This window comes from Xylocopa sonorina, chromosome 4 (assembly GCF_050948175.1).
Source record: "Xylocopa sonorina isolate GNS202 chromosome 4, iyXylSono1_principal, whole genome shotgun sequence".
In the NCBI taxonomy this organism is placed as follows: Eukaryota; Metazoa; Arthropoda; class Insecta; order Hymenoptera; family Apidae; genus Xylocopa; species Xylocopa sonorina.
Window position 1 is genome coordinate 5,278,145 of NC_135196.1, and position 26,895 is coordinate 5,305,039.

At 41.1% G+C, this 26,895-nt stretch overlaps 1 protein-coding gene across 3 annotated transcripts in view; it reads left to right on the forward strand.

Moving 5' to 3' along the window:
- Positions 1–26,895, forward strand: part of LOC143423111 (uncharacterized) — a 69,901-nt gene that overhangs the window by 27,029 nt on the left and 15,977 nt on the right. For all 3 annotated transcript variants that reach the window (XM_076894201.1, XM_076894202.1, XM_076894200.1), the window contains exons 3-8: positions 17,708–19,061; positions 19,360–20,042; positions 20,496–20,552; positions 21,081–21,236; positions 24,613–26,025; positions 26,654–26,809. In XM_076894201.1, coding sequence (XP_076750316.1) covers positions 17,708–19,061; positions 19,360–20,042; positions 20,496–20,552; positions 21,081–21,236; positions 24,613–26,025; positions 26,654–26,809 — 3,819 coding nt within the window. The remainder of the gene's footprint in view (positions 1–17,707; positions 19,062–19,359; positions 20,043–20,495; positions 20,553–21,080; positions 21,237–24,612; positions 26,026–26,653; positions 26,810–26,895) is intronic.

Below are 26,895 nucleotides of genomic sequence, written 5' to 3' on the forward strand. Positions count from 1 at the left end.
ATTGGGGGCGATTGTAAACGAGATTGTGAACTTCAATGGAACTCTAAAGGAATATAATTTCAAATCATCCATTCGCGTTCTTGACAATATACAATAATAATTAAAATATGCAAATATAGTAAAAAGTATACAGAAATATGATTTGTTTGCGACCAATCTTTTCTCTAGAAACATTCATTGTCTTTTAAGGATAAAGACACTGAAAAGCATCTTGAAGAGATCTTCTAGACAACCAGCCACCTAGGAATAGAGATAAGACAGGCTAACACTGTCTCATAATTAATGTGCTTTCGTTTGAAATAGATTTCACGATGGAGCACAAGGATACGCCAATCCCGCGTTACAAGCTTCCATTCTACGCGCGCCAACGTTGAACAATTCCTGCACCAATGTCACCCATCTGCAACCCATAAGACCCTGCATACGTACATATCATTTCCTGTTTTATGGCCGAGATAAAAATTCTAATCGGGGCAAATTGAGAATAAAAATTGCACAATACCTGCGTTCAATCTACGCGCTGCTATTCCTGGAACGTTTCCAACGATCTCACGGGACGCTTAAATAATCCATAAAGTATTCTCGAGGCACCTCGCGTCTTTCCGCGTATCGCGTGCACGTAATCGTTTCAATATTGCCAGTGGAGCGAATCGTAAATGGCGATCATTCGTCTGATGTGACAGGATGCGTTGACCGAATCTACTCGTTCGAGCAAGTGCACTATGCACCGATGCAACCGCGTTTATTAGCCGCGCAAACGTGTGCGAAGTGCACACACGCGTGGCCACGATCGCGCACCTTGCACAAGCGCCATAAACGTAATCTGAATCGGGTTTTCCATCAGAGAAAGCGCCTCTTCTGAATCGTTTGCCTCGCTTCCTGAAATTCGTCCCTTTCACGGTGTTTTTTTTCTTTTTTTTCTGTACTAATTTTCTGTCGTTACCGCTATTATAAACGATGTAGTAGCGATGCACGTTCGCGACGATTACGCGTTACAAGTCGCACGAGTGACTGCGTCGCCTTTTTTTTTTAACGCGAAATTAATCTTCGTATGCGCTGTTTATTGATATTTGAAGCACTTTAATTAATTAGCGTTTGCTTCAATTTGCTCTGCTTCTCTTTCGATGTTGCAACTTTAGATTGAAATTAAAGCTGGTGGAAGTATTTAATTAAACGTAGGAAGCTTTTTCATTGCGGTTGTTTCCTGCTTCTCCGTGCATTGCATTTTCATTGTGTATTTGTATAAATTCTTTCGCTTTTGTTCCATTTTGCGAATTGAATAATTAGCCAATGAAAAGCAGGCTGTTTTAAATAAGTAAGGCTCTGGCAATTAGCATCGAGTGCGAATTTTTGAATGTCAATTAAATTTCGAAATTGAAGGAACAACCGTATAAATGTTTAAAACTTTTGCTAAACGTCCATTCAATTGTTTGAAATTTCTGAACTAAATAAACGGTTAAATAATCTACTTAGTACAATATGAGGGAAAGATTCTGATATCTTTTACGGACAACGCATACTTTTTTCGCGAATTACTTTAATTGCAAATTATTTGACAACAGGCAACGGAGGCATTATAAAATCTTACGCAACGAATTCGTCCATATTTGAACATTTTTTTCCTTATTTCCGGGATACACTCAGGCACGTGGTTATTATCGTTTAAATTGCCGCGTGTCTCTCTGACGTACGACGATCCCAGCAGAAGAAATGTTACCATTCCAGAAGAGATACACGGAAGGTGTTTCCGCGTTCCTCCATAACTTCACAGAAATCATGCAGCTGCGATTAAAGAAACAACCACGGCGATCATTTCGCGTCTCATGTAGCCGAGCAGATTTCTGTTCGATTTCCCTGACAATTGGCCAATGTGGACGCGATTCACGTCGTTCATTTGGCACTGCCTCCAATTCTCCTCGCTTTTCCTTCGCCATTGTCAGCGCGCTCTCTTTTAGCGCATTGCGTGCACGTCCGCGCCTATTTTTCCCGGCCACGCCAATCTTCGCGCGCGTCATTTGCCTTTAATTTCAGCTACGTGTGTTTTCTTTTTTCCCTTTTACAGAAACAAAGGTAATCGTCGTTTCTGATCGTGGATGCGATTCGCTATTGCGCACCACTTCCTCGACTGGCTTCCTCTTTTTTTTTTATTACGTTCGTTACGTTCGAGAATCCGAACGATTTCTTCTTTTCAACGCCAGTGTGTACCTTTTTGTAGTAAATATGTATACTACGTACTCATTAGTGGTTTACTGCGAATTCATTTGATTTACAAATCAATATACATCGCACAGTACATTTGTCCAGTAATTTGTGATTTATAAAGGTGTGAGGTGAAAAGCTAAGGGATAAGAAAAAATAGACTAGAAAAGTTTCACTTTTACTTGCTAATACGAGTAGAAAAAATCTAAGGTAATAGAAATTATGCGGTAAAAGTTGTTGAGAATTGTTGAAATATCTCTTGGAAAATAGCTTCGTGCCACATTAATTATTATTCTGTTTCCTTGACGCTGATCATTTTTCGTTCGGTTTACGTTTATTTTCCGTGCGAGAATGACGTCGATACCGAGTTGATTGCTTCCTGCGTAACTAGTTTCAAGTCTTTATATTATCATACATCGTTAACAGAATGTTTCTAATCTTATGAAAGACGTAGAACATGTTTTATGCTACTTGTACTATTCGAGAAAAGCTGTTCGTTCTTTCTTTTGTCTATTTTGGCTCTCCATTCACCGATGTATCTTTATCAATCGTTCAAAATTTAATACATTTGACAAAGTACACGAGAAATATCGTAACACGTCATATTTTCATACTCAAAACGGTCGCTTTCTCGTTTTTGTTGGAAACAAGGAACGCGTACATTGTCGTTCGCAGAATCAGATTAATTGCTGGTTTCACCATCGAGTGGTCAGAGATGTAACGTCTCATAATAGCCACGACCACGAAGATCGCCGTATTAGCATAGACGCAGTTTCGTAACCTGTAATATCACGGCAATCGCCAACCTGATTTATCGGGATCAGAAATTAGGTGTAACGTGTGAATCGCCAGTTTTGCATAATTCATGCTCACGCCCCGCGATTTCCATAATTCATTAGGAGACGGCCGCTTCAGAGCTGCAACCTGTACCACTCTTCGTTAGAGCCCGCGAGTGCCAGAACAATCGCCAAATTTTACTCGAAAGGCATTCTTGTTGTTCACGTGGAAAACTGGTTGACAAATTTTGCACGCGATGGTTATGATCTTGTTGAAGTACTGTGCGCAAAATTTATAAAATATTACGTGTACGGAATCTGTAAATATTGCGAAATATAATGTTGCTTCTCATAGAAATGATTAAAAATAGTAAACAAATTCCTCCTACAGTAAATATCGATTTAAATACTTATTGTCACAGAAATAGAATAATCTTTTTCATTTCTGATCATAATCATTGATTTACAATATACGTATGTACATACATAATCACGTCTAACTGTATTTTCACGCAAGTAGTTTGCAATGGAAATGAGAGATGTAATCTGTCTAGAAATGATAAATATCGTATGGCATTGTTATTAAATTGAAACTTATGCTGAAAATGAAGTTTTGCAAAATTCTCTCATCTGGGTCACAAGTGGTAGAACTGCGGAAAGGCGGAACTCTCTTGTCGGAAGTGATAGTTAAGTCGAAAGTGATCGCATAATGTGACGTGATAATCGATCTTTCCCAGATTCGTTTTCGAATCGCTTCTTTTGCAGATTCAGAAATTCGTGGAATTAAAAAGCGAGATTCCCGTCGAATGCAAATATTGCTTTCTCCCCTTCATTTCTGCGGATATTATTTTGCATAGAGCGTATAATTTTAAACACGCGCAGTTGTCGCAACGGGTTGACTGATTTCGATAAAAAATGTAGAAAGTGGTATTTAAATACATATATCCAGAGGTGCTTTTGATCAGTTCTTTTTTTCTACATAACTACAAATCTTTAAAAGTAGACATTCAATAATTATTTGCAATAATTTTTGCTAAAAGAATTTGTGAGAAAGCAAAGAGTAAAAGAATTCTTATCGTAAGTGGAAATTTTTATAATTGTTTATGTAAATTTGTATTACTTGTGAAATGTTGCATATTATACTGTTTGGATTCGAGTAACGTTTTGAAATTTATCTAATAAGATCTACTGGAGTACAGAAAATATTCCTTTATGTAAATGTATCGCGGTTTTAGAAAAAGAAATTGATCGAAAGAAAAGCTTCGCCATGCTTTGTTAAGTCACGCCAATTAGCGTATTGCTCACGCCTTGTTAAATTTTTTACCCTAACAGCACACGACCTCCATGTGGAATTTTGTTTTTTCAGTTGCACTCGTTTCTAAGTCAATCCAATTCGAGAAGTATGGAATAATAGAATTAAGTACATTCGTACGTTTCTTCTTTTTTTTTTACATATTTACTTTTCATTCTAAGTTCCTTGTTTAGGTAATTGACGTAATTCAAGTTCTTTTATAATTTAACAGTCTGTTAGAAATAATTATCCAAATTCTTTGGATGACATTAATAGTATTAAGTTCAAGACATTAGTATTTTCTTAATTTCTTATTAAAGCACTTGATATAATGACTTTAAATTTTTTTATGTAAATTGTTTTCTAAATCTTTCTCATATCAATACACGAAATAGTAAAAAGTTAAATTATTTCACAATTTCAGTGACAGCACAAGCAATCAATTAGCAAAGGGAATCTTCAGAAATGCAATTATTATTTATTTCGAGAGCATCCTGGTTATTACCGCAAAATTTTCATCGACAGATGGTCCATTTGGTTAGGTGATTGCGTACTCGAATGCGTATAATAAAAGCGATTGGTACTATTCAGATACACTACTGGCGCGTGGAGGGAAATGACGAAGAGGACGTCTGTTGCCCGAGGCACCGTAGAAAGTAGACGCAGCTCGGTTTTGCGGTTCGAAATTATGTTAAAGGTCGTCGCGTGGGGATTTCGATCGAATGCGACTAAATGCAAAACTCGTTCGATCGGATCGACGTTCTCTCCCGATTGTCGATCTAATCGTTATTCATCGCTCCGCGAGAAAGCAACCGGTAAAAGAAGATTCGATGCAATGGCGGATCGAGAAAGTATCGAAATCGCACTCTTCTGGCGTTGCTTAATTTAGGAGCAAGAAACGTAGATTAATTTTGAATGAGTTAACGACAGACGTTGCCTTTTTATTAAATTTACTAAATAATACTATAGAATATAGCTTTTCTATTATTATTGTAACTTAAAATTAAATATTGTCGAGTTATTTAAATCCAACTTGCTTGAGTTGAAAGTGTTTAAAATTATTTTGTCACTGTGAACTTTAGTTTTCTTCGTTTCGAATTTTCTTTCGAGTTTTCATTCTGCTCGTTACGTTTTTATCATATCTCCTGGCTTGAAACTTAAAAACATATTTATATCGGCTAAATGGTTTATTCGAGTAACTTAAATCTAAGCAACGCGAAGCCAATTAAATTGACCAGTCTGCATGAAGTTTTTAAAACACGAACCTCACTCAAAAACTAGATTTGCATATTCATAGTTTCTGCGCAATAAGGACATAATTCACCAATTTAAATAAGCAGTCATGTATCGTCGTTGTTTGACAAATGTGACAGTCAATGCGACATTGCGTGCGGAACGCAGTGACTACAGACTGTACTTTTTATCGTTGCTCATCATCTATGGAAACAGCTCGAATTGTGCACGAATTTCGTTCCACGGACCTTATATAGCATTTCGAACGCCTTCATCAGAAGAGCGCTTAACGCATCCCCGCCAATTTTTCTTTCGTCACTTGTTTCATCCGCTAAAGGGAATTTTACAGCCTTCTTGCGACACAGTTAATAAAAAATACGTGAACTTTGCCAATGACCAGTTGAAATTTTTGTATTTTCTCCAAGAACCAAAAATTGTTCCATCTTTTCGATGTTTTCGAATTTAAACGGATTTCCATTATTTTAAATGGCGATGCTGGTCAATTAGGAAGTGGAACTCGTGAAAATTTAAGAGGTGCAGCATGTTGCTCGTGCATGAAACACGACTTTAGAGAAGAATCGACGCGCGTACAAAATGAAGTACCGTCGAAAACTTTCTTACGACTATGGGTGCAGAGGAACACGTGAAAGGATCCTGTGGATCGTTTTACAGGGCCGACCAGGACCACACCTTGGGCTTTTCGAACCAGTTTTTTTGGGTCGCTCCAATACGTTAACGCTTGTTAATCGGTGTACGATGATACTTGCAAGCAAATTTAGTATGTTTTCATTATAAATACGTCGCCTGTTCACCGTTCTTTCGATAATAAAATAGGTCAACCTGCGTCGAAATATTTTCGTTCAATTTCTTGCGACATCTCGCTGTCACTTTTGTCCAAGTTTTTAGCTGTCATCCATTATCGCCGCAATCACGTCAACTTGATCATCGTCGCGTCGAATGTAAGAAATGGACGGCTTTTGTCGAACGTTTGTTTTGCTTGGTCGATCCAAAGTGGATGTTGCAATATGGTCACTAATTTGATTGCTTAAATTTAATTATGGCACAGTGTTGCATCTTACAATTGAATGCCCTCGAGATTTAATCTAGCTATTTGAATCCAAGTCGCTTGAATTGAAGCAATTTAGTATGTCAATGTGAACTTAATCTTGGGTACTTTCAAGCATTCAGGAATCATAGTCTTGTCGACTGTTTTTTTTGTAGTAATTAACGTATGCTAGAAATAGCAGAAGTGTCTTCGAAGAAATATTTCTATGAGTTTCAGTAAGTTCTAATATTTTTACTACCTTAGCAAGAGGTGGTAAAAAGGATGAAAAAAGAACGCAAAGCTTTCATTTATTAGCAATGCAGTTTATTTACAAATTGTTTAAATATGATCTTCTAAATGAATGATTCTAAATCATAATATTAGCATAAATATTTGTCGTTCTTCATTGCATATCATGTAAAATCTAGTAAAATTCTGGGACGACTTTCTTCAGAGCTGTTTCTAAACAGTTCTGAAACAACTGGGAAAGCGTTTCGAAATATTCAAGAAACCATAATTTCCATATGTTTATAATATGTCCATGTACGGAATTGGAATCACTGGAAGAGAAGGTGGTAAAAGGAGAAACTGTTGAAAACTGGTGGCGGCTCATACTCGAGCAGGATACATTTTCTTCAGAGTAACAGACTCGAAAGGGATTGAGACCTTGGGTGAAGAAACAAGTTTTTATGACGAGAGCAGTTTAATGGCAGATGTAAAATTAAAAGACGGAAGCGGCGCGGAATTTCGCAAGGATGATGTTCCCGGTTCTCTTTTGCCCCGATTAATTTCACTTTTAACTCGACGCCGTGTTATTCACCCGACTCGAAATATCCTTTCAGGTTTCTACTCTTATCTCCGTTAGTCGCGTTACGTGACTTCGAGTCGTTTTTAAATAACGTGTTATTTCGCTTCGTTTAAAAAATCCTCTCAACTTTCCAATAGAATCGAGAAATCGAAGAGATACATTTTGAGAAACGTGATCAACACGATATCTTACCAACTACAAGCAAGCAGAAGGAATTCGATCGAATTCAAACGATTTAACGACGAGCAACGTGAAACCAAGTTAATTGGAACGCAATGAAATCACGCTCGAAGTCTCTCTTGATCGATTTCTAAATGAACTATGAAACATATCTAAGTCTTCTGTATTGAACGCAGCAGCTTCGCGAACTCTCTCACCAAATACGGTTCGAGCACCACAAAAAGAGTACAGACTCGATATCATCCGCCAGATGCAAACCTGGCATCATCCAAGTTCCGCCTAGGGTTTTGATTAATCGTTACGAAACCGCGTGAGATTGCTCGAAATCATCCTCTAGATGGTCGTTACAGCGCGAATCGCTGGTTAGGTGAAATCGCCACTGCGGCTCGGATCACGGAGTCAAACGACGCGGAAAAACTCTAATAATCCTATGAATAATTCACCGTTCTTACCTTAAAGTTCTTAGGCAAGTTTCGAGCGGTAAGAATCGACGGTCGAGTCCGTGATAATTATCCCTCCAGGTTTCCAAGCTCGCGGATTTCGCAGTTTGAATCGCGCAGCTGCGATCGATGGAATCGACGGATCCACCGGTGCCGGAAGTCTCAAGCGGTGAAAGCGCGCCGTTGCTCGAAATTTAGATGCAGCTTGTCTTCAGAGGTTTGAACCCTGTCGAAATCCAAGGACAACGCGCCAGGGTATTTAGTCACTGACGAGGAACGCTCGATTTTCTTCTCCTTGAGTCGGTTTGTTCGACAGTGAAGTGGAAATGATACGTAGCCTTTTTTATTTCGATTTCTTTCAAGCGAATCATAAACATAGTTGGTTAGTCTTAATTTTTAGAGAAATGATCGTTAACTTGCATGGTATTCCAGTCAGTACCATGCGAGTGGTTGATTGAAGGGTGGTCAGAGGCTAAGTTGGGAGTCGTAAATCGTTATTTCGTCGACGATGAATTTCAACTTTTTCTAAGGAAATACACGTTAGATTATGATAATTATTGCCAGTCTAAGTCATTTCGTAAAACTAGCTGACAAAAATGCAGGTTGCAAGGTTTAAAGGTTTCTCGACGGAATATTAAGAGTCGTTCAACCGTCGTGTAGAAACCACGTAATATCGATGCGAACCCTTACCTTCAAAACCACCGGGCGTTTCCCGTTCGTTCTCGAATTCTGTATCAACAATCGTGTCACCGTTTGCCGCCAGCAATTACCAGCTCATTAATATACCCTCGCGTACTTTCCACGAGGCGAACCTCGCCTTGAAACAGTTTCGCGTTCGTTTCGACGAATCCGCGATCGACCGAACGAACCGTTTCGAAACGTCCACCGCGATACGCCCGTTATCTTTAAAACGTGGAGAAGTGTCGCGCGTTGCGAACGAATAAAAGGTGTTGGCTTAAGTTGGAAACTTTAAAATGTCCGCGTACAACCGACACGTTCCCAAGGAGAACGAAATTGATTCCTGACGGTCGGGTAGTGTCCCTCGCGGGCTGACTCGACGAAGCGGTCTACCTTCGGGGATTCGAATCGGCCTCTCACCGATCCTGCCGACGTAATACGGTTTTTCAATAATTTCCAGCGCGGTATTACGCACGACTGCGCCGCCGTCATGGCGGGATATACAAGAGTATCGATTCGAGGAGCACCGTTGGAAAGAGAAGTATCTGGAACGGTGGTGTATTCGGCTGGAGATCGCCACGGACGACGTGGATCGTTTTCATTTTTCCTCGTTGCGAGTATTGCTGATGACGTAATCATATTTGGCGATACAGAGTCTCGTATGTTTATCTAATCTGTTTATCCTTCGATTCTGGTGGGTTATGCAAATTTTGCTCGATCGACTGTAAACGATTTTGTAAAAAATCGTGGAAGTAGGTGATGCAGATAACACGGTGGATTGAGTTTACAAAAAAGAGGCTTGGTTGTGGTTGTAGTTCAAGTTTATTTGGATTTGTTTAGTTGGACGTTAGCGAGGGGTTGAATTAGTGTGGTTTCTTATTTATTTCCCCTGTAATTTGTATATTAGATGATAGCAATCTTTAAATTTCAAAGAGCTACTTTAATAATTAATTTCATAAAGAATTGCATTTGAATTGGTCCCTTGCAGTGTTCGAATAAATATGAAAAACCAAGTATTTTGTTCTGAACGCGCAGAATCTACCATTCAGGTTGTACAACATTCTGTCGAAAGCATTTGCTTCTTCTACCAAGGATGATTGAAAAACACACCTCTCTAAATAATTTTACGCAACAGTGTTGTTTCGAGACGTGTCGTAATTACACACGCGAGTCGTGTGCATCCCCGATACGATAATTACGATTGTTTCTTCCTTCCAAGCATTGAAACATCGTGCCGCAGTCCAATTACGATTGCCATTTCGCGTTCCGCCGTTGTTACACATTGTATCGCATGCTCGTAATCACAGAAGATGTGTTCGCAATTACCGGGAGCTCAACCGAAGACTCCCTTAACCAGCGAGAAACCCTGGTTCGTGTCTTCCGATTACACAAATAAACAGGCAACTCGCAATTACACAGGGGAGGCAACGCCGTGTTGCAACCCGCCTCGTTACGTATGTAACCTTTCGAACGAGAAAATTCGAGGCTGCACCCGATTATTGATTTCTTCCGTGTCGACAAAAAAAAAAAAAGAAAAGAAAAGAAATCGATCGAACGTTGCACGTCGCGTGAAAAATGCAGAAGAATAGCGAGGGAAATTGCATTTTCGGTTTGCTACGAGCCACCAGCTCACCGTTTCTCAGCGAACCTTTTTACACCTTAATGGCGACTGCAGAAACGCAAGAAGTGAATAATGATAGAGAATTATCTTGTTTTGTGGTGTATGAATTTCGTGATTGGCACATATCTGCAATTTCAGTTTCAAATGAGACTGATGTTATGGTAAATGTAATAGTTACAGTATGGTGTTGTTATTTGATAATACGGTGTCGTGTAATTATGTTGGCGGACGAAATATTCTGTTACTCTTACAAGGCATCACGTGCTTAAGGGTGGAAGAGCAGGTATTAAGTAAATTCTGAGAGCGCGCGATGTCTATCTGTTAGCGTTACGTACCCGGGCATTAAGAAATTAAATTAACTAAAGATGAAACTATTAGACACGGGGTATTTAGTGCAAGATGTGGAGAAACTTGTTTCGTAAAGCAAGCGTTGCAAAAAGATTCGTGTTGATAAAATACGTATTTGTAAAGTAATCGTAACAGATTGGAAAATGGCACTAGTATTGCCGGCATTTTTATGCTTTAAGTAATACGAGGATTTTGCTAATAAAACGGAGAAAAATGTGAGTCAAGCTGAATTCTTTGCGAGCTACGATTTTAATATACAAATATCATTATTAATACAACACTATCCAATAATAACACCTTTTCAGTATCATTGTATGTAGAATTATCTATCTTATTACCTTTCCAAAAATACTAATGTAAAACCCCAATGTAGTCATAAACGTCACGCAATAAAATAATAAAATTTCCACATACTTGACTTTACATTTACACAAAAAAAAAAAATCCGCAAAATTAGGTATAAAACTCTACAAACAATTCTGTTAAAATCCACACCCGACGACGCTCAAGAATCTGCGATGCATCGCAGCAGGTTTCGAACGGGGACCGATAAAACGCGCGAAAAATCTCGCAATATCTCGACCTTGGGAAACGAATAAAGTTCTCTGTTTCGGGATCGAGGTGAACGCAACGGCAGTTGCTCGCTGCGGCACAGGTACTCGAGGATTTTTCAGCCGTGCACGCGGTTCCGACAACGATCGCCGTTGGAAGGTATCGAGTGGACCTCTCACCGGTATCGAGCCAGATGCTGTTTTTCGCGGACGCGCAGACCACCGCGGACTATGCAGATTCGATCGCCGCGCAGGTTTCCAACCGGCTTGTGCCAAATAAAGGAAATCGTTGTTGTCCGACTCGGTTGCGAAATCGACCGCGGACGTAATTGCGGTGTAGGAAGCAACGGTAATGTCTCGGTATTATTCGCAGCGTTGATTTTCCTACGCGCCTCCCCGCCATTTTTCAACTTCACCCGCCGCGGTCGTTGCACAATCCCATAAGCATCCTCGTTTCCAAGCTTTTCTCACCGATCTGGGGTATATTACGTCGCGTGCAGTTAGTTTTGCTGCAGGTTGTTGGAATTCTCGTGATTGATGGCAGATTATGAGCGTGTAATTAATGGGGTTCTCAGGATTCATACCGCGGGTTGTGGTTGAAAATGGATTAGTCCGCTTGCGTGGTAGAAGATCGCATGGAAAATCTTAACTTTCTGTTTAGCGTCAATTTAGATAGGTGATTTATATTTAGTTTAGAAAACGTTGAGAGTTTGTACGATGTTTCTGTCGTGTAGTAGTTACATAGCGGATATCTTGGAGCTAAATCTCTCTTTTTAGGTTATGTAGGTAGGCAGCCATCTTTATTAACTGATACGGTAAAAGAAGTTCTTAAAGATACCATGCTAGATTGTATTAAGAAGATTCATTATTTAACTAGTTGATTATCCAGTGATATAGTTATCATTAAATTGCATATCAGACTCACTGCAGGGTCGAGACAGGAATTCACCGCAATACAAACATTTAATATTATCTTACAAACTGCTGAAACGATCTAAGGCATCCTCAGCAATTTTCCCCTGCACATTCCATCCTACTTCATCAATCACGCCAATTTCTAAACCATAAAATCTTCATTTCGCGCGCAGCAAAGAACGATTTCAGTCTAGCCCAGATATCAACGTACCATTTCATCTCCACCGATCCATACTGTTTCTCACGATCGATCTTGACGACCGTCCGCGACCGTATCGATCCCGATCGATCGCAGTTGAGCGTGACCAAAAAGACTCTCGAGCGTCATGTGGCAAGACGCATCCAGCGAAAGTCCATTCGCCTCTTCCACCAGGGTTCATCTTTCTCTTTATCAGCTCGCGAGAAAACTCCTTTCACGAACCGTTCGACGTATCCTCCTGTCGAGACGATACTCGATCCTCTGCTCTCTCTCTCTCCTCGCCAGGAGGACCGTATCGACAGCAATCGACGCGGTCCTTTTCGATTTCGTTCTGGCCGATTTTAAGCGGGCAAAAATGCCGCGAAAAAGAACAGTTCTCGCTTGGGAAACCGTCGCGGAGACGCTATTTTGCTGAGTCCATTTACAGTAGTTAGCCGCGCGATCCAGTCAGCCGCGTTTAAGGCTGACTCTCGAGAGTTCGGCTGCATGGTTGACTAGGTAACGTGACGTGAAACACCGACTTTTACTTTCAGCGGCTCGATTCCGTGCTACGTGTGCCTCGCGGACAGATAAGGATACACGAAACTGGAACGCAGAGGCACGGTGCCTGGGCGGTTACAGTTCCGTGTTTTTATTATACTTTGACGCGTTTTTAGACGATGGCGGCCTTTGGCATCGACCTGAGTCGACCCCAGCCCGCTGGGGTTCACCCGCGTCGTTGAAATCACTGGAAGGACCTTCTCTCGATCGTTTCTGTAGACTATGGTTACAAGCACGATGAAACGATCTTTGCTGCGTATTTTATTTGCGGAGAATTTCGTTAATTCGTAGGATAGCGGTGCAAGTCAGATTTTTAGCGTCTGCGATATTTAAATCCTGCAATGGTGGGCTGTTTGCTTTATTTCTTATCTCTAGTTACGCTTACTCTACAATTTCTATTTTTGTCTGTTGTTATTTTTGTTATTTTATTCTTCTTTGCCCAATTGTACTTCTTAGGTAACGTTTTTAAGGCAACCATAAATTTCTTTTTATCTGTAACGCTTGTTACGAAAGACCAGTCTGGAAGAAATTATTTGCGAAACGGCTGGAAAGAACCAATTTGTAAGCAGAGTAGAAAATTATAATGGTTCTTTTAAATTCGGGCATTTATTTAGTCGATGTCGAAGAAAGCGGAGAAATTATTCTATTGAAGCGAGAATCTTACTTATTCGAAAATGTTCTATCATTTTGGACTTGAAACGAGTCGATCAGTTCTTGCAGCAGTAAAAGTAACCGCGTACGCGTCACAATATTTTACCCTAATCGCCGCCGCTGTTATCACACCTGTTAGATAACTTTGCACCCAATAACGATGCAGTAGTTTCACTTTCGATCATAGCACGTTATACCGCTCGATTCCGTGCATTCGAAGAAACAAAGAACATTTGTTTTGTAACGCGTGATGTTTTCCACATGATTCATGCACGAAAGGTTAAATTGTCTGGCGAGCAGCGATACCGGCCAGCAAAATTCTTCCACATACTTACGACGAATTGCTTAATTGTACAAACCGGACGAGAAACGAATCAATTATTGCGCTCGACGCTCGAACATTTCGGGGGGATCGCGTCGATTCGCTGTTACAATTGAAAGAGCGTAACCGGCAATGTTTCTGGGAAGATTGCCAAGCGGACGGGAAATTACAGTGGTTGCTACCATTTGGAATATTATGTTCAACTACTCGGAAAGAAAATCACAGTCGAGCGGAGAACAATGCCACTTAAACTCTACGTTTCGTGTAATTTATTTTCTTGAACCGCTACGGTACACATTAATAAAATTCAGCACGAGAGAAGAGAATCTAAGGCAATTCGTTCGATACTCTCGTCGAGCCACAAGTCTGACGTTGTGGAATTATTAAAAATCTAAACGTAAAAAATGTGACTTGTTTTGACTTGGAACGAATTAGTTGTCGGACGTGTCGTGACTGCAGTCATGACGGCTAATGGTAATTGACAATTAGACCCACGAATCTATTCAGAACTTCGTTTAGTCGTCGTCGAACGCGGAAGGACTGTAATTTAAGATGAATGCTAGTTGCCAGCTTTAACGATGGAACAGCGGTTAGTTACCTTTATCGGCTATTACAAGCGATAATCGATTCGTAGGCTCAATAACCGAGACTCGTTACTCTCGTTTACCTTAATGACAAGCTCCGCGGACAATGGCCCAATTAGTATTTTTTAAACGGTTTCGTTAAGTGATACTGGCCCACGATTCAATCGCCGTCCGTGCGACTCAGTGTTTTCAATAATTCATAATTCGGGATACGATTAGAAAATTGAAACGGCGACCAGGGTAAAGTGTTACTTCATCTGGCAAACTGATTTCAAGTATACGAATCGAGGTTCCACTAAATCGCAGCTTCTGAACGGATTTTAAGCGAAACGTTGCATAAGTGATTGCACGAGTTTCTTATATTTAGGGATTATGCGATCATTATGGAATAGTCACGAAGAGCCAGCAAGAGATACACTCGCGCGTCTAATTGTCATTCAATAATTTTTATTCAATTTATTCGATAAATTAAAAACAATCATCTCTTGGGAAGTGTTACTTATAACAGCGATTTCAGTAATTACAGAACTCCCACGAAAGCGTAATTTCCTTCATAAATAGATACGCTAACAGAATTCCAGGGCTGTTAATAATTGCCTAATGTATCTTCGATGCTTTCGAAAACTATTTATTTCGTCGAATACACGTAGATTTAATTGCAGCGCACGTAATCGCAGCACTCGCGAGGTGTATCTCGAAATTGCTCATCAGGAAGAGTCATCGCTCTTCGTTTCCACGCGTGTTACTTAACAATTCGTTTCCTCCACGAGCGTGCGGCATAGCGTTTAAGAACGTGGGCCAAAAAATTGAGCAGTCGCAAATTTTCCTGGATTTTCTTTGAACGGCGATGCTTTCACCTTCACTTCTTCTCGCGAACCTGTTCTTTCTCTTCCTGGTGCGGTAATAATCAGCTGTATCCTTCCTGAGTCCTACAAACGCATGCACGGGGTGTTGTTCAGTAACGGTGATACAACCGGACAGTAGACGATTCCTTATGTAAACAGAAATCGAAAGTGCAGAATGAAGTTCCTGCGTATAGAAGGCTTTTTGTCCTCGAGAAATATGCTTCTGAAAGTGTGTCGGGTACGTTAACGTAGGCGTATCAATTAATTGCAATTTTCAAGCAGACAAACTTGTATCTCTTATATAATCGTAGCTATCATCTTGTTTATTCAATTTATATAATTCAATGAATTATTCATTAAAGATATTAAAAAAATGCTGTTCTATCGATTTACACAAAGACATTCGCTTTTTGTCAGTTGTACAACAGCTTGTATTTTTTTTTTTTTTGTTAATGATCGACAACGTCTCTATAAGCGTCTGTCCTTCAGAACCTAATTTCTATAATCGATACGCATCACGCGTGTAACAAAAAGACGCGTGTAGCGACATAATTACCCGTCAGCCTTAATTAGGGATGTTAATTCCGGCTGATCGAGGCTGGCATCGACAAAGCAAACGCCGTCGTTGCGCGACATTCCTGCTCTAATTGCATTCGATCAATGTCTCATTGGAGCTCATCCGTAACGTGCAAGTGCGTTTATTCGATGGTCGCCGTTCGAATGTCTCTTCGAGCAGCCTGGCTTGCGAGGAGAAGAAAGAAAATAGCGTGTTCCATTGTGTTCCCGTTAGGAACGCTGATGCAAGATCGTTCGCCAATGGAATCATCGTGTTACCGTTGCGTTATGGAAACGGGTAATGGGAAACGTCTGGTCTGGGGTGCATCTCGAACTGTGACTTTTTCGATCGATCAACCTGCAATTTCAGAATCGATCATTAACAACCGGGATACTCGATTGAATTCACGATCCTGATGAACGAGGATCGGCGAAACGAATAGCGAAATGTTTGATTAAACGATGACTTTGATGAATGCAGGTTTGATGATCATTGTTGATTAGATGTTTTATAAACGTCTTGTTGCAACGGTGTTTGAAGTGGCAGCGTGTAGATTGATACGAAGGGGAGCTATGTTTCTAATCAAAATATTTGTCTTTACAATTTGCGATTAATTGCTTGAGTCATTAGATTGCACGACAAGTTCTCATTATATCTACGTCGGGTTATTCATGTATCTTTTTCATTTTTTACCTTCTATATGAAATTTCTTCTGTTATTATGTTAGCATTTTCTTGTTGCTACAAATGTTTTAGAAGAATAATATCTTCAACAGTAAACGAACGTCGAATAAATTTCATTACAATTGTAATTTATTATACTGTTTTTATATGACGTGTATATACATGTAATTTGTATTAAGCTATAGTGTTTCACACAAGATGTAACTAAACTTGGACAGAAAAAAGGTAGAGAAGAAGAAAATAAGTAAAATGGAAATACCAAATAATAAAATACTATAATTATTCTTTGTACATATATTCAAGTACAATTCACAAATTTTGCACTGAAAATGATCTAGATAAAATGTTCAAAATCGATTGAAAATAATCTTGAAAACGATCATTCAGCTTAGCGGTTAGTTGTTGAAACGTTTGATTAAGCGACGAAGACTCTTACGAAGGAGAGTCTAATAAACGTTTGTCGCTGAGATCGTTAATCGGCTATCAAAATACTTTCCTCTGGTGTTTACGATGTTTATTACGAAGTTTGACAAGGGAAGCGGAGATCGCGTGGTGCATACATTTGAATAAATTTGAATGTTCGAACGAGTCCCGAAGTGGTCTCGGTTAGACTCCGAATGGACGATGTTCCGCGTCAAGTTGATTTATTTAAAGCAACGATTCACACTTACGGACACGTTGCATCTAATGATCATCGTTTGTACGTGTAATTTGAGCAATTAAAATGCCTTCTATCGGCGCCGCTCCATTACGACGCGTTCAAGTAACCTGGAAGCGACGAGGAAGAACTGTTTAAGGACAAGTGAATTACATAAAAATCTTTGAAAGCAGTGTAGTTTAACTGTTTTTATAAAAAACTGGCAGGAATGAATTACGTGCGTGTGAAAAATTGTTCACATCAATGTGGTAAGATATTTGTCATTCGATTTATTTGTTAAAAGCATTTCGTGCATGTTTTATTCACGTGTGAGGAAGTAAAAATTGTTTTTATACAGTAAAATATATTTAAATCGTGAATAACAGTATTTTAAATGCAATCAGGTTGTGAAATATGACACAACTAAATAATATTAATATATCTTTACATAATATTTATAATTTTTATAGAAAATTATGGAAAACCTTGATTAATGAACCGAAATCAATGAAAGTAAAGTGAAATGCATATAAATACTCTATTATGAATCTATGATTGCATAAAATTGCTAACTGCTCACACAAATGCAATTATAATCTGTTTAGATCGACGACAATAAGCCTACAAGTCGTGGTGCTCTGAGGTTCACTTCCAAATCGCAGGATGAAGCAACCACCGTACCATCTCTATTGCTATCACGATCGAAAGCACCCAGAGGCAGGCTAACGCCATCGAAAAGGTCTTCCTCCGTCGACAAACAAACCGAGGGTACAACCTTGTCACCCGCGAGCAATTCGGAATTAAACTTCGATCCGCCTAAATCCTCGATCGCGAAAGCGACCAGAACCAACGAAAGAGCTCGCCTTTCCGCAACAACCGAAGCCACGAACAATTCGAAGAGGAACCCTCTAAGCAGAAACGCAGGGGTGACAAAAAGGCCCGAGTCAGGGGTGAACAGAAGAAGCGGTAAAAGGTATTCTCCCGATTCCGACGAGCCAGCGATATTAAAGAACAATGAACAGAAGACATCCGTTGACGGCACAAAAGGACTTTCTCGCAAAGCATCCAGTGGAAGAACCAGTCAGTCGAGCGCCACCGAGAGACTGGATAACAGAGGACCCTCTGTGTTTCTTGCAACCACGGAATCATCCAGGTCCAGAACCGGAAGAAAGATCCAAACGACCTACTCCATGAAAGATCTAAAGACTCAGATACCTACGTCCAGAAGGTACGTGAATAAAAAGTTCGGAGACGCTGAAGCTACCACGGTTTCCGTCAGAAGAGATGGAAGGGGTAGGTCTACGACTGAGAAGACTGAACGAAACACTAGATCCGGTAGATCGAAGGCGAATAACAGAGAAAATGCTTCTACCACTCGAAGAGGTCCGGACACTGTTTTATCGGAATCTGAGAGCGTCAGAGTGGATATTCCTCTGACAGTTGATGGCACAGAGAGTCCAATTCCTGAGGTGACTACTGGCTTTGGCACAGTTTCCCAAAGAAGATCGGACGTTAAGGACACGAGTAGGTCCAGCGGTAGAAACGGGTCTGAAAGGTCGAAAGGTCGCGGACGATCGAACGATTCTGAGGCTGGTTCTCGAAGAGGGTCCTCCAGGTTCAACGATTTCACGACCACGGAACCGACGGAACAGTTCGTTCGAAACACGGTTCCTAGAGATCGTTCGAGGGGCTCGGATGCTAAGAAGAGTTCTGCGAATGATTCACGATCGAGGTCGAGGAGTAGAAATTTTGAGAACAGCGTGAAGGCTAATTCAGCTAGTGGTTTGGAACGAGATGCGAAACGCAAGTCGATTGGGGAGAGAGGTTCCTCGGATAGAAGGTCGAGGGTTATCGATGCCACCTCGAGGCCCATTGACAGTCGTGGACAGGATACTCAGGACATGCGTGTGAGGACGCGAAACAGGCCAAGATCGGAGGTTTCCACTCTCGCTACTACAGGTGAGTGAAATTTATGTTTGTTTGGTAGATGTAGGTCTCGCGGATGCTTTCTGAAAGATCGAGGCTCGTAGTTTGAGGGCTTACAATTTCGTAGCTCGCATTTTGAGAGCTCACACTTTGGCAGCTTACAATTTGGGAGTTCACAATTTTGCAGCTCACAATTTGGTAACACACTAATTGGGAGCTCGTCACGTTTGTACTATAATTTGTAATCGGTTTTGATTTATTTTCATTTATCTCTTAAACCTCCTGTAATACATATACCATAATATAATCTTTCTCTTCTTTCTCAAAACAGATGTTACCACGACTATTACGCCAGACACAACGGTTTTGAACGACGTAACAACCATCACCCCGGACCTAACAGGCACCACCACCCTAAGGCCAGTTACCACAGTACCAACAACCATGAGTCCAAGAACAACTACAAGGCCATCGACGACCACTTCCACGACCGAAGCACCAGGAAGAGCCAGAGGAAGGGCCAGGGGTGGCAGTCAGGGGAGGAAATCCAAAGAAGACTTTTTTAATCACGGACTAGGATTCAGGGGTCGGAAATTTTCTCCAGAAGGATCCTCGAACGCGACGGAATCCAGGAGAACCAACTTGTCGAGAAACGATCCCCAATCGCACGGAAATCCAGGCTGGACGCTCAGAAGGAGGCCAGGTCACTTGAATTACCCCGAGAGTGCTTCGAGAACGGTCGGACCCTCGCCGACGGATCAAACGAACGAGGTGATTCCACCGAACGAGCAATCGACCAGCACCGAAGTGGTAACGACCACGGAAACTGTTACGAGCAGCACGAGAAGGGGCTCGAAGAAGCTACAAACGACGGACGAAAGCACCACGGTGGCTGGGACGACTACGAAGGGTTACAGAAGGGGCAACAAAATGTTTGGACCGAGCACAACCACCACGGATCACGAGGACAGCGATAATTATCCGCCAGAGTTCAAGGCGAAATTGAATCAGCTGGTGAGTATTCGTGTTTAAGTTAACGTAGAGTTTGTATTGTTATTTTCTTTCACTTTCCAAGGAATTCAGGTGGAAAAGTAGCCAGTACAAAAATTCTGGTTTTAGTGAAACACTGTGTATGTGTAAAAGGAGGAATATTTAGCAGGGAATTATTTTGTAAAACTTTGTATTAGTCTGATTTAATTGTTATTGTCCATTTTTATATAACTAAGCATTTTGTTGTTCCGTATATTTGAAAGCATCAGAATTGTATTAAAAAATGACTGCTGTTCTTCTTGTACCATAAAAAAATTTATTTTACGTGAAGAAAAGGGAAAGTAAGGGTGGCATTTATTTTTTCACAGTGATTTCGCGTGGAAGAGATAAGCGAAAAGAGCTGTAAAGTTTCACTAAAATAATAATTTTCGAGTTAACAGGGACGTAGTGTATACTAATCGAGAAGTATGATTTCAGAAGAATACCGACACGAAAATACCAGCCCCAAAAACCACTCCTAGATCGCCATTGGAGGTAAGAGTCCAGAGCGTCGCACAAAACAGCTTACAGCATCCGAATGAGTTTTCTCTTTATTTCTAATTAATAAGGTGTAACATATATTTCTATGCTTCTATTCTAGTTCAACAATCTACAGCTTTCCATACCAACTATACTTTAATACGTAGACCTAATAACGGCTGACGTTGACTGCCTTGTTGTAAAATATACTTACTAAAAATTGGTACAGACCACTAAACAACTAAACAACAACAACAACAACCACAAAAACCACAGAATACCGACCGAGACGGAATGGAATGTGTACAGTGTATATTCTCTAACACAAAAAAGAAACAAGTTAATCAGCATGCACATAACAAGCCACGATTACCAACTTATACCACTTACCACTTTCTCTCGGCGAAGTTTGTTTTTTCTTTTGTCCTTTTCTTTTAGAGGAGTCCCTTGGAATAGACACTGGTACCATTTTCAATCGTAATAATATCGTGGTATCTGTTTAGTAAATCGCATTTTGAAGTCGATACAAATTCGTGTACGTAGGACCAACAGGAGGGTAACTATGGTCGGCGCTTGAGGAACAATTTGAAGGCGTTCGAGCCTGACGACCTCGATACCGCAGCTTCAGGATATGTTTTCACGGATGAAAGTTTAGTCGTGAATCCCTTTACGTTGATAGATGGCACAGGATTGCGACGCGTAAGAGTACAGACCACAATCATTGCATTACGCGATCGCTTGCCCTCTTACCTACCAACCACCCCCATCGACGATGCGTCTCGCAGAGCTTCCCTTCCGCGCTTTTAGGAGGAGCCGACGCGCCTTGGTTCCGATAAACTTTAGCGGCTTTCAATCATCGTCTCGTCAAACCACCCTCCGATAGAAGTGCTTCGCCTCCTTCGTATCATTAGCACTTGGAAATTCTTGAGAACAGTAGCTCTACATTGTGCTTCGTATCTGTTTTTTTTTTTTATATATTCGAGCTACCATCCCTTTATGTTGTGTATCGTAGTTTAGGAAAACGCTGCAAGAGTATGTGAATACTGTACGATCGATCGATTTCATTGTTTCTTAAACTATTTCGCTTTGAATCGTTTGGGGGTTCAAGCAAAATTGTCGTCTTATCTCAGTTTCAATGGAATTATTATTGCGTTTGCGGTTATTTTTTTATTCCATTTTTTGTAACTAGCTTCGTTACGATTGTCCACCGAGATACACACGCGATAGAAATCAGTATAAATGCCACTAAAATCGATCTACAAACATTATTATTTGATACTTTTAATAGTTTAAGAAATAATTGGATGCACATACGTCCAGACAGAACATACCATGCACTACAAAGTAAACACTCAAAAGATTCTTTATCTTACACACATATCTGTACATTTCTATATACTTTATACTACACATATTTATACATATTTCGAATCACAATAAAAAAAACTGATACCCTTCGATCACCCCTGAAGACGAAAACGAAAATGTTCATACACAAATGTACACTCGAATTTCGCCTCAGAATGAATACTAAACGTGTAGATACCGAAGAAACCGAATCTCAATCTATCTGGTGGGCAAAGGTGATACTTCGAAACCGTAATCGTTCGCTTCTAACATCATTGACGACCAATCGAGACTGGAGAATGATGCGTAATTAACAAACAACAACAACAAAAAAAAAAAACAAATAAATAAGTAAAGAATGCCGAACGAAAGGCAATAGCTTTCCTGGTGGTGATTGGTGAATGAAAACCGGCCCGATTCCGGCGTAGCTTCAAGAAAATCGGACGCTTTTGCGATCTATGGGGGTTACATCATCCGCGACCAACCGCTTCGACGATATCGTCGACCTCCAAACACGACTGGATCGAAACGATATCATTTAACACGAGGAACGGCGAATCCTCGACGGGGAGTTCTCTCAAGGTCCAAGGCGAATCGCGAATCCTACGATCGATCGGCTTCGCGATTAATTATCGTGTTTCGTTTCTCTTCTCGCGTCACGACGGGTAATTTACCCCGCCTCACATCGCAGACCGTGGAACTGGTTTTCGGGTTTCGGTCCCGTTGCTCTTGTTTCCGAATCACCACGGAGAAAGCGAAGGTTCGTTTGACCCACGCGAACGGTAACCGCGTCCCGATTTATTCAGAGCAGGTAATCTCGATCGATCTAGTTTGGGACCGCGACTGGTGATGACTCTTCGGTCTGGAAGAGTGGTTTTCTGTAAATGAAAGACACATTCATCTTACGGACAGGTTCTGGTCTCTGAATCCCCTCGTCATTGGCTGAAATTTAGGTCAGAGCAATTATTCTTGTTGTTATACGTGAAAAAAAAAAACGAATGAAATATGTGGAAAACGATGTCGAGCGGTTTTTTACCGAGCTTCTGCGAGTTCTGTGATTAATAGCTTGATTTTATAGCTGTTATTTTAAGCAACCTGGTATATTTATCGCTTATATTCCCCGTGCTCGATAGACAAGTACATAAAGCGACACTAACTGAATAAATTTACAATTTTTCTTTCTCGCATAAAATCAGTGCACAATTTTCTAATTGCATTAAGTGTGACACGTCCTAGTGGTCACAGATTCTTGCATTTGAAGTAACTGGTCGTCAGCTTTCATTTGTTACACTCACTGGTACGGAAGGTCCAGGAAATCATTTTTCGAGGGCGAAGAGATTCGACGCGATAGAAAGGAAATGAAAGGGAAGGGAAAAGTGATTTGTCATAAAATCGATGAACTTGCCTCCCTCTTGGGAGACGATATATCGTGTTTCTAGTCCGAATTATGGACAAATGAATGGTTCACCGCCTTGTAATTACATCGAGATTGGTTTCGTTGGTAGAGAACCCTTCACTTCCAAATAAAAATTACTTCTGGGAACACCAGACACAATTGACAGTAATTACTTGTGACAGCATGGAATTACTCTGCAAACATTGCGTCGAAGCTTCTAAATCTTTTATTTCATCGATCAGTTTAATCAATCCGTTCGTCATTTGTTCAATATTTTGCTGAATTTTTCGTTATAAAAGTGCAGATGGAAAAGGCTGTGATAATTCAATTAATTCTATTATTGTTGTAATTATCTATTCGAATCATTTTCTTAGTAAACAGATTTATTTTTAATATTAATTTGTGGGTTAGATAAGGTTCTTAAAAATATTTGAGGTTCGTGGTCTCTTCGTAGAATTCATTTATTTAGACATTTTCGAGCTAGTGTAGATCTCGAAGTTAGAAGTACAATTAATACAAATTAGACTAAAAGAAAGAAGAAAAGAAATACCATAGACTTTCGTTGACGAAGCCTTCGTCACGACCCAACTCGAAACCGAACTACGAACCCCTTTTCACCGCAGCTAATCGCTTGATAGACGCTTATACGAACAACCCTCGGAATCGGACGATCCATACATTTCTCTCTCCACTGGAACAATCTACAGCCACGCAACAGCACCGAGTAACCATTTTATTCTTTGTAGCGTACAACTGGTTAGAATTGAGAGCTTTTTCAATGGAGTTAGGCTTGCGTTGTTTTGTACCCATCGATCACCAGCTCATCCGCGTCAGTCACCGTTTCCCATGGATCGTTCACACGGACGTGTTCACACCTCTCTCTATCTTCGACACCAATAAAAGATAAACAAAAAGAAAAAAAGAAAAAAAAATTACAAAAATAATAGCCACTTGGCCCCGTCTGATAACAGTGATTAAACTTTCCAGTTGTTGTCCAGTACAGTGAAATCGTGGCTCGAGCTCGTTACGAGCCAAATGGCCGCCTGGATCGTCTCGTTTCTGCGCTTCCTCAGGCTCCTATTCTTCGTATAGGATAATATCGGCCGCGCTCTATATCGTCTCCCTCTAATCGAACCACTGTCGTTCTATCCCCGACCTGTCGTGAGTCTATGCTTTCCGAGCGACCTTGAGAACGTCTCCTGTCGATGGGGAGCTCGTCGATACCGTGGCGCACTAACAGACCAGTCCCCGCTCGAGCTTCCGGAGCCGGCTTTAGTCTCGACGCCGGTTTTCCACTATCCTAAAACGGAGCTGTTTCAACGACCCTTTCAGGTGAAAAGATCCTCCGCCGCACTCTTCGCTGAAAGATCGCGGATGAAGCTGGATCTGGCTAGGAGGTTAGTGAAGCCAGAGTTGAACATCGAGGAGAATGATCTCGACGCAACCACGGCCTCCTCTTTCAGCAAAACGAAGCCAGCCGGCGTTACGGTGGCCGAGGAGACGACGAGCAAGCCCGTTGGCAAATTCTCGAAGGCAACCGCGACTACCGCCGCACGCAGGACGCTCACCTCCATAGAAAGCTCGCGGGAAGAGGCGAGCGCGAAAGCATCGAAACGTTCTAGTTCGAGGAAAGCTCTCGAGGACTCCTCTTCTAAGGTCACAGCCAGGCCGTACAGTATTAAGAAAGGGCGTATCATCGCTGAGCGAATGGTCACTTCGATCTCGATCGAGGAGGGGGTCACTCCGGAGGAGACCACCAAACCGTACGCGATGGACGCTGATGCGTCCGTGATGACCACGTCCACGGAAGAGGCGTCCGCGACGACCATCGACTCGACCAAGATTCGTCCTGCTGGCAATCACAAGGGGAAGAAATCGAAGGAACAGGACTCGAAACTTCCTCTAAATTCCAAACGACGCATGGAGAACATCGATACGGTGACTATCAGGCCTCAGAAGAAGTCTTACAGCTATCAACCGCGTATCAATAAGTCGCAAGAGCAGCTCGCAACGATCGACCATGCTCCCACGACGATACCACCCAAGAAATCGAACGCGTTCAGTCAAAGGAAATCCGTAACGTCCCAGGAGGAAGGCGGTGCCAAGAAATCGATATTTGGTAGCGGCGCAACCAAGCCCACCTTCAGGCCTCGCTACAGTAAACGAAACAAGCAGAAGCTCGTCGACGATAAGACGCAGCAGCAACCTACGGTTACCACGCAACAGCCAATAGCTACCAGCAGGTACTCGAGGAAGAAGTCCGCCGTGAAATCGACAGAGGATAAGCCATCGCAGCCAGGTATAACAGAGGAGATCGCGAACCAGGCGAGGAAGCTGGAGTTTCGTCCTAGAACCGCGACCTATCGCAGACACTCGGAGGTTCCGACGACCTTAGTTCAATCCACCGCGAAAACCGACGCAGCTGGAGTCGCCATCACGCCAAGATCGACGAAATACCACGCGACTCTGAAGACCTCGACGCCGACCGCTCGATCGGTAGAGCAGGAACCGCAGGTAAACATTAGGATCGCGAACGAGACGACGCAAGGAACGGCTGGGATTATCGGCAGCAGCAACGGCGACAACAGGAACTCGAATATCTTCAGCCCAACCAGGAGCGCGGCGATCCTCAGCGGGAACAATACGCTGCTCGAGCAAGTGCGGAGCACCGTGGCACCGTTGCTCAGCTCCCTTGGTAACAGGACGCCGGTGTTCTCTGGATCGTACAGCAATGTTAACAACGCGGTAAATATTTAAATCTCTCGATATTTTTAGTCGTCTTTTTGTTTTAAGTATTTTGTCTTTATAAATTAAATTTTGAAAGAGAATAGGTAGTTTATCTTTGCTGTTTGGTTTCTTAAATGGAGAAGAAAGTTTGTGATACTTTTATTAGATTTTCCATTCTTTCATGTTTTTCACGAGTCTTTGTAGATTTGGTATTGATTATTATTAATCAAGTTGATTTCGTGTGCTGAAAATAAACTCTCATCGTTTTCTAAATGAACACTGGTATGGATCTTGGAAGCATCGTTTGCGATCTTTCAATGAATTTCTGTAGACATTTTGCTTTAGGATTACTTACATTTTGTAATTTTACTGTAATTTATATAAAATTATTTATTATAAAAATGTCACACTATCGAATGCTAATTTTTGAACATAGAAATACAGCAGAGAGCGTCAATTCTAGATATATAAAGTACTTGTTTTAGAAGTTAACAACAAGTGTTGGAGTTGACTATTTAATATATTTCCAATATCGTTTACATTTTTGTCCGGAATGAAATATATATATATATTGTTTTTTGCATCGTATTTTTCGTCAACTTTGACACTTAATTGTCAAGTAACCGATCACGTAATTTGTGAACAGAATTCGCCTCCCAGAATCACCCCTAGCGGACAACCACCCCGGTTCAGCGCCAGATACAAAGGAGCGGAATTGTTTATCAGAAAGCAAAATAATATTTATCAGCCCACTGTACCATCGATCACTAGTTCGTCAACCACAGCAGTTACACCCGTCGAGGTAAGATTGTTTAAGATATTCAACATTCAAAAACAATACAACACGATACAAACAATATAAACATCATTATTCAGATACTAACAGAT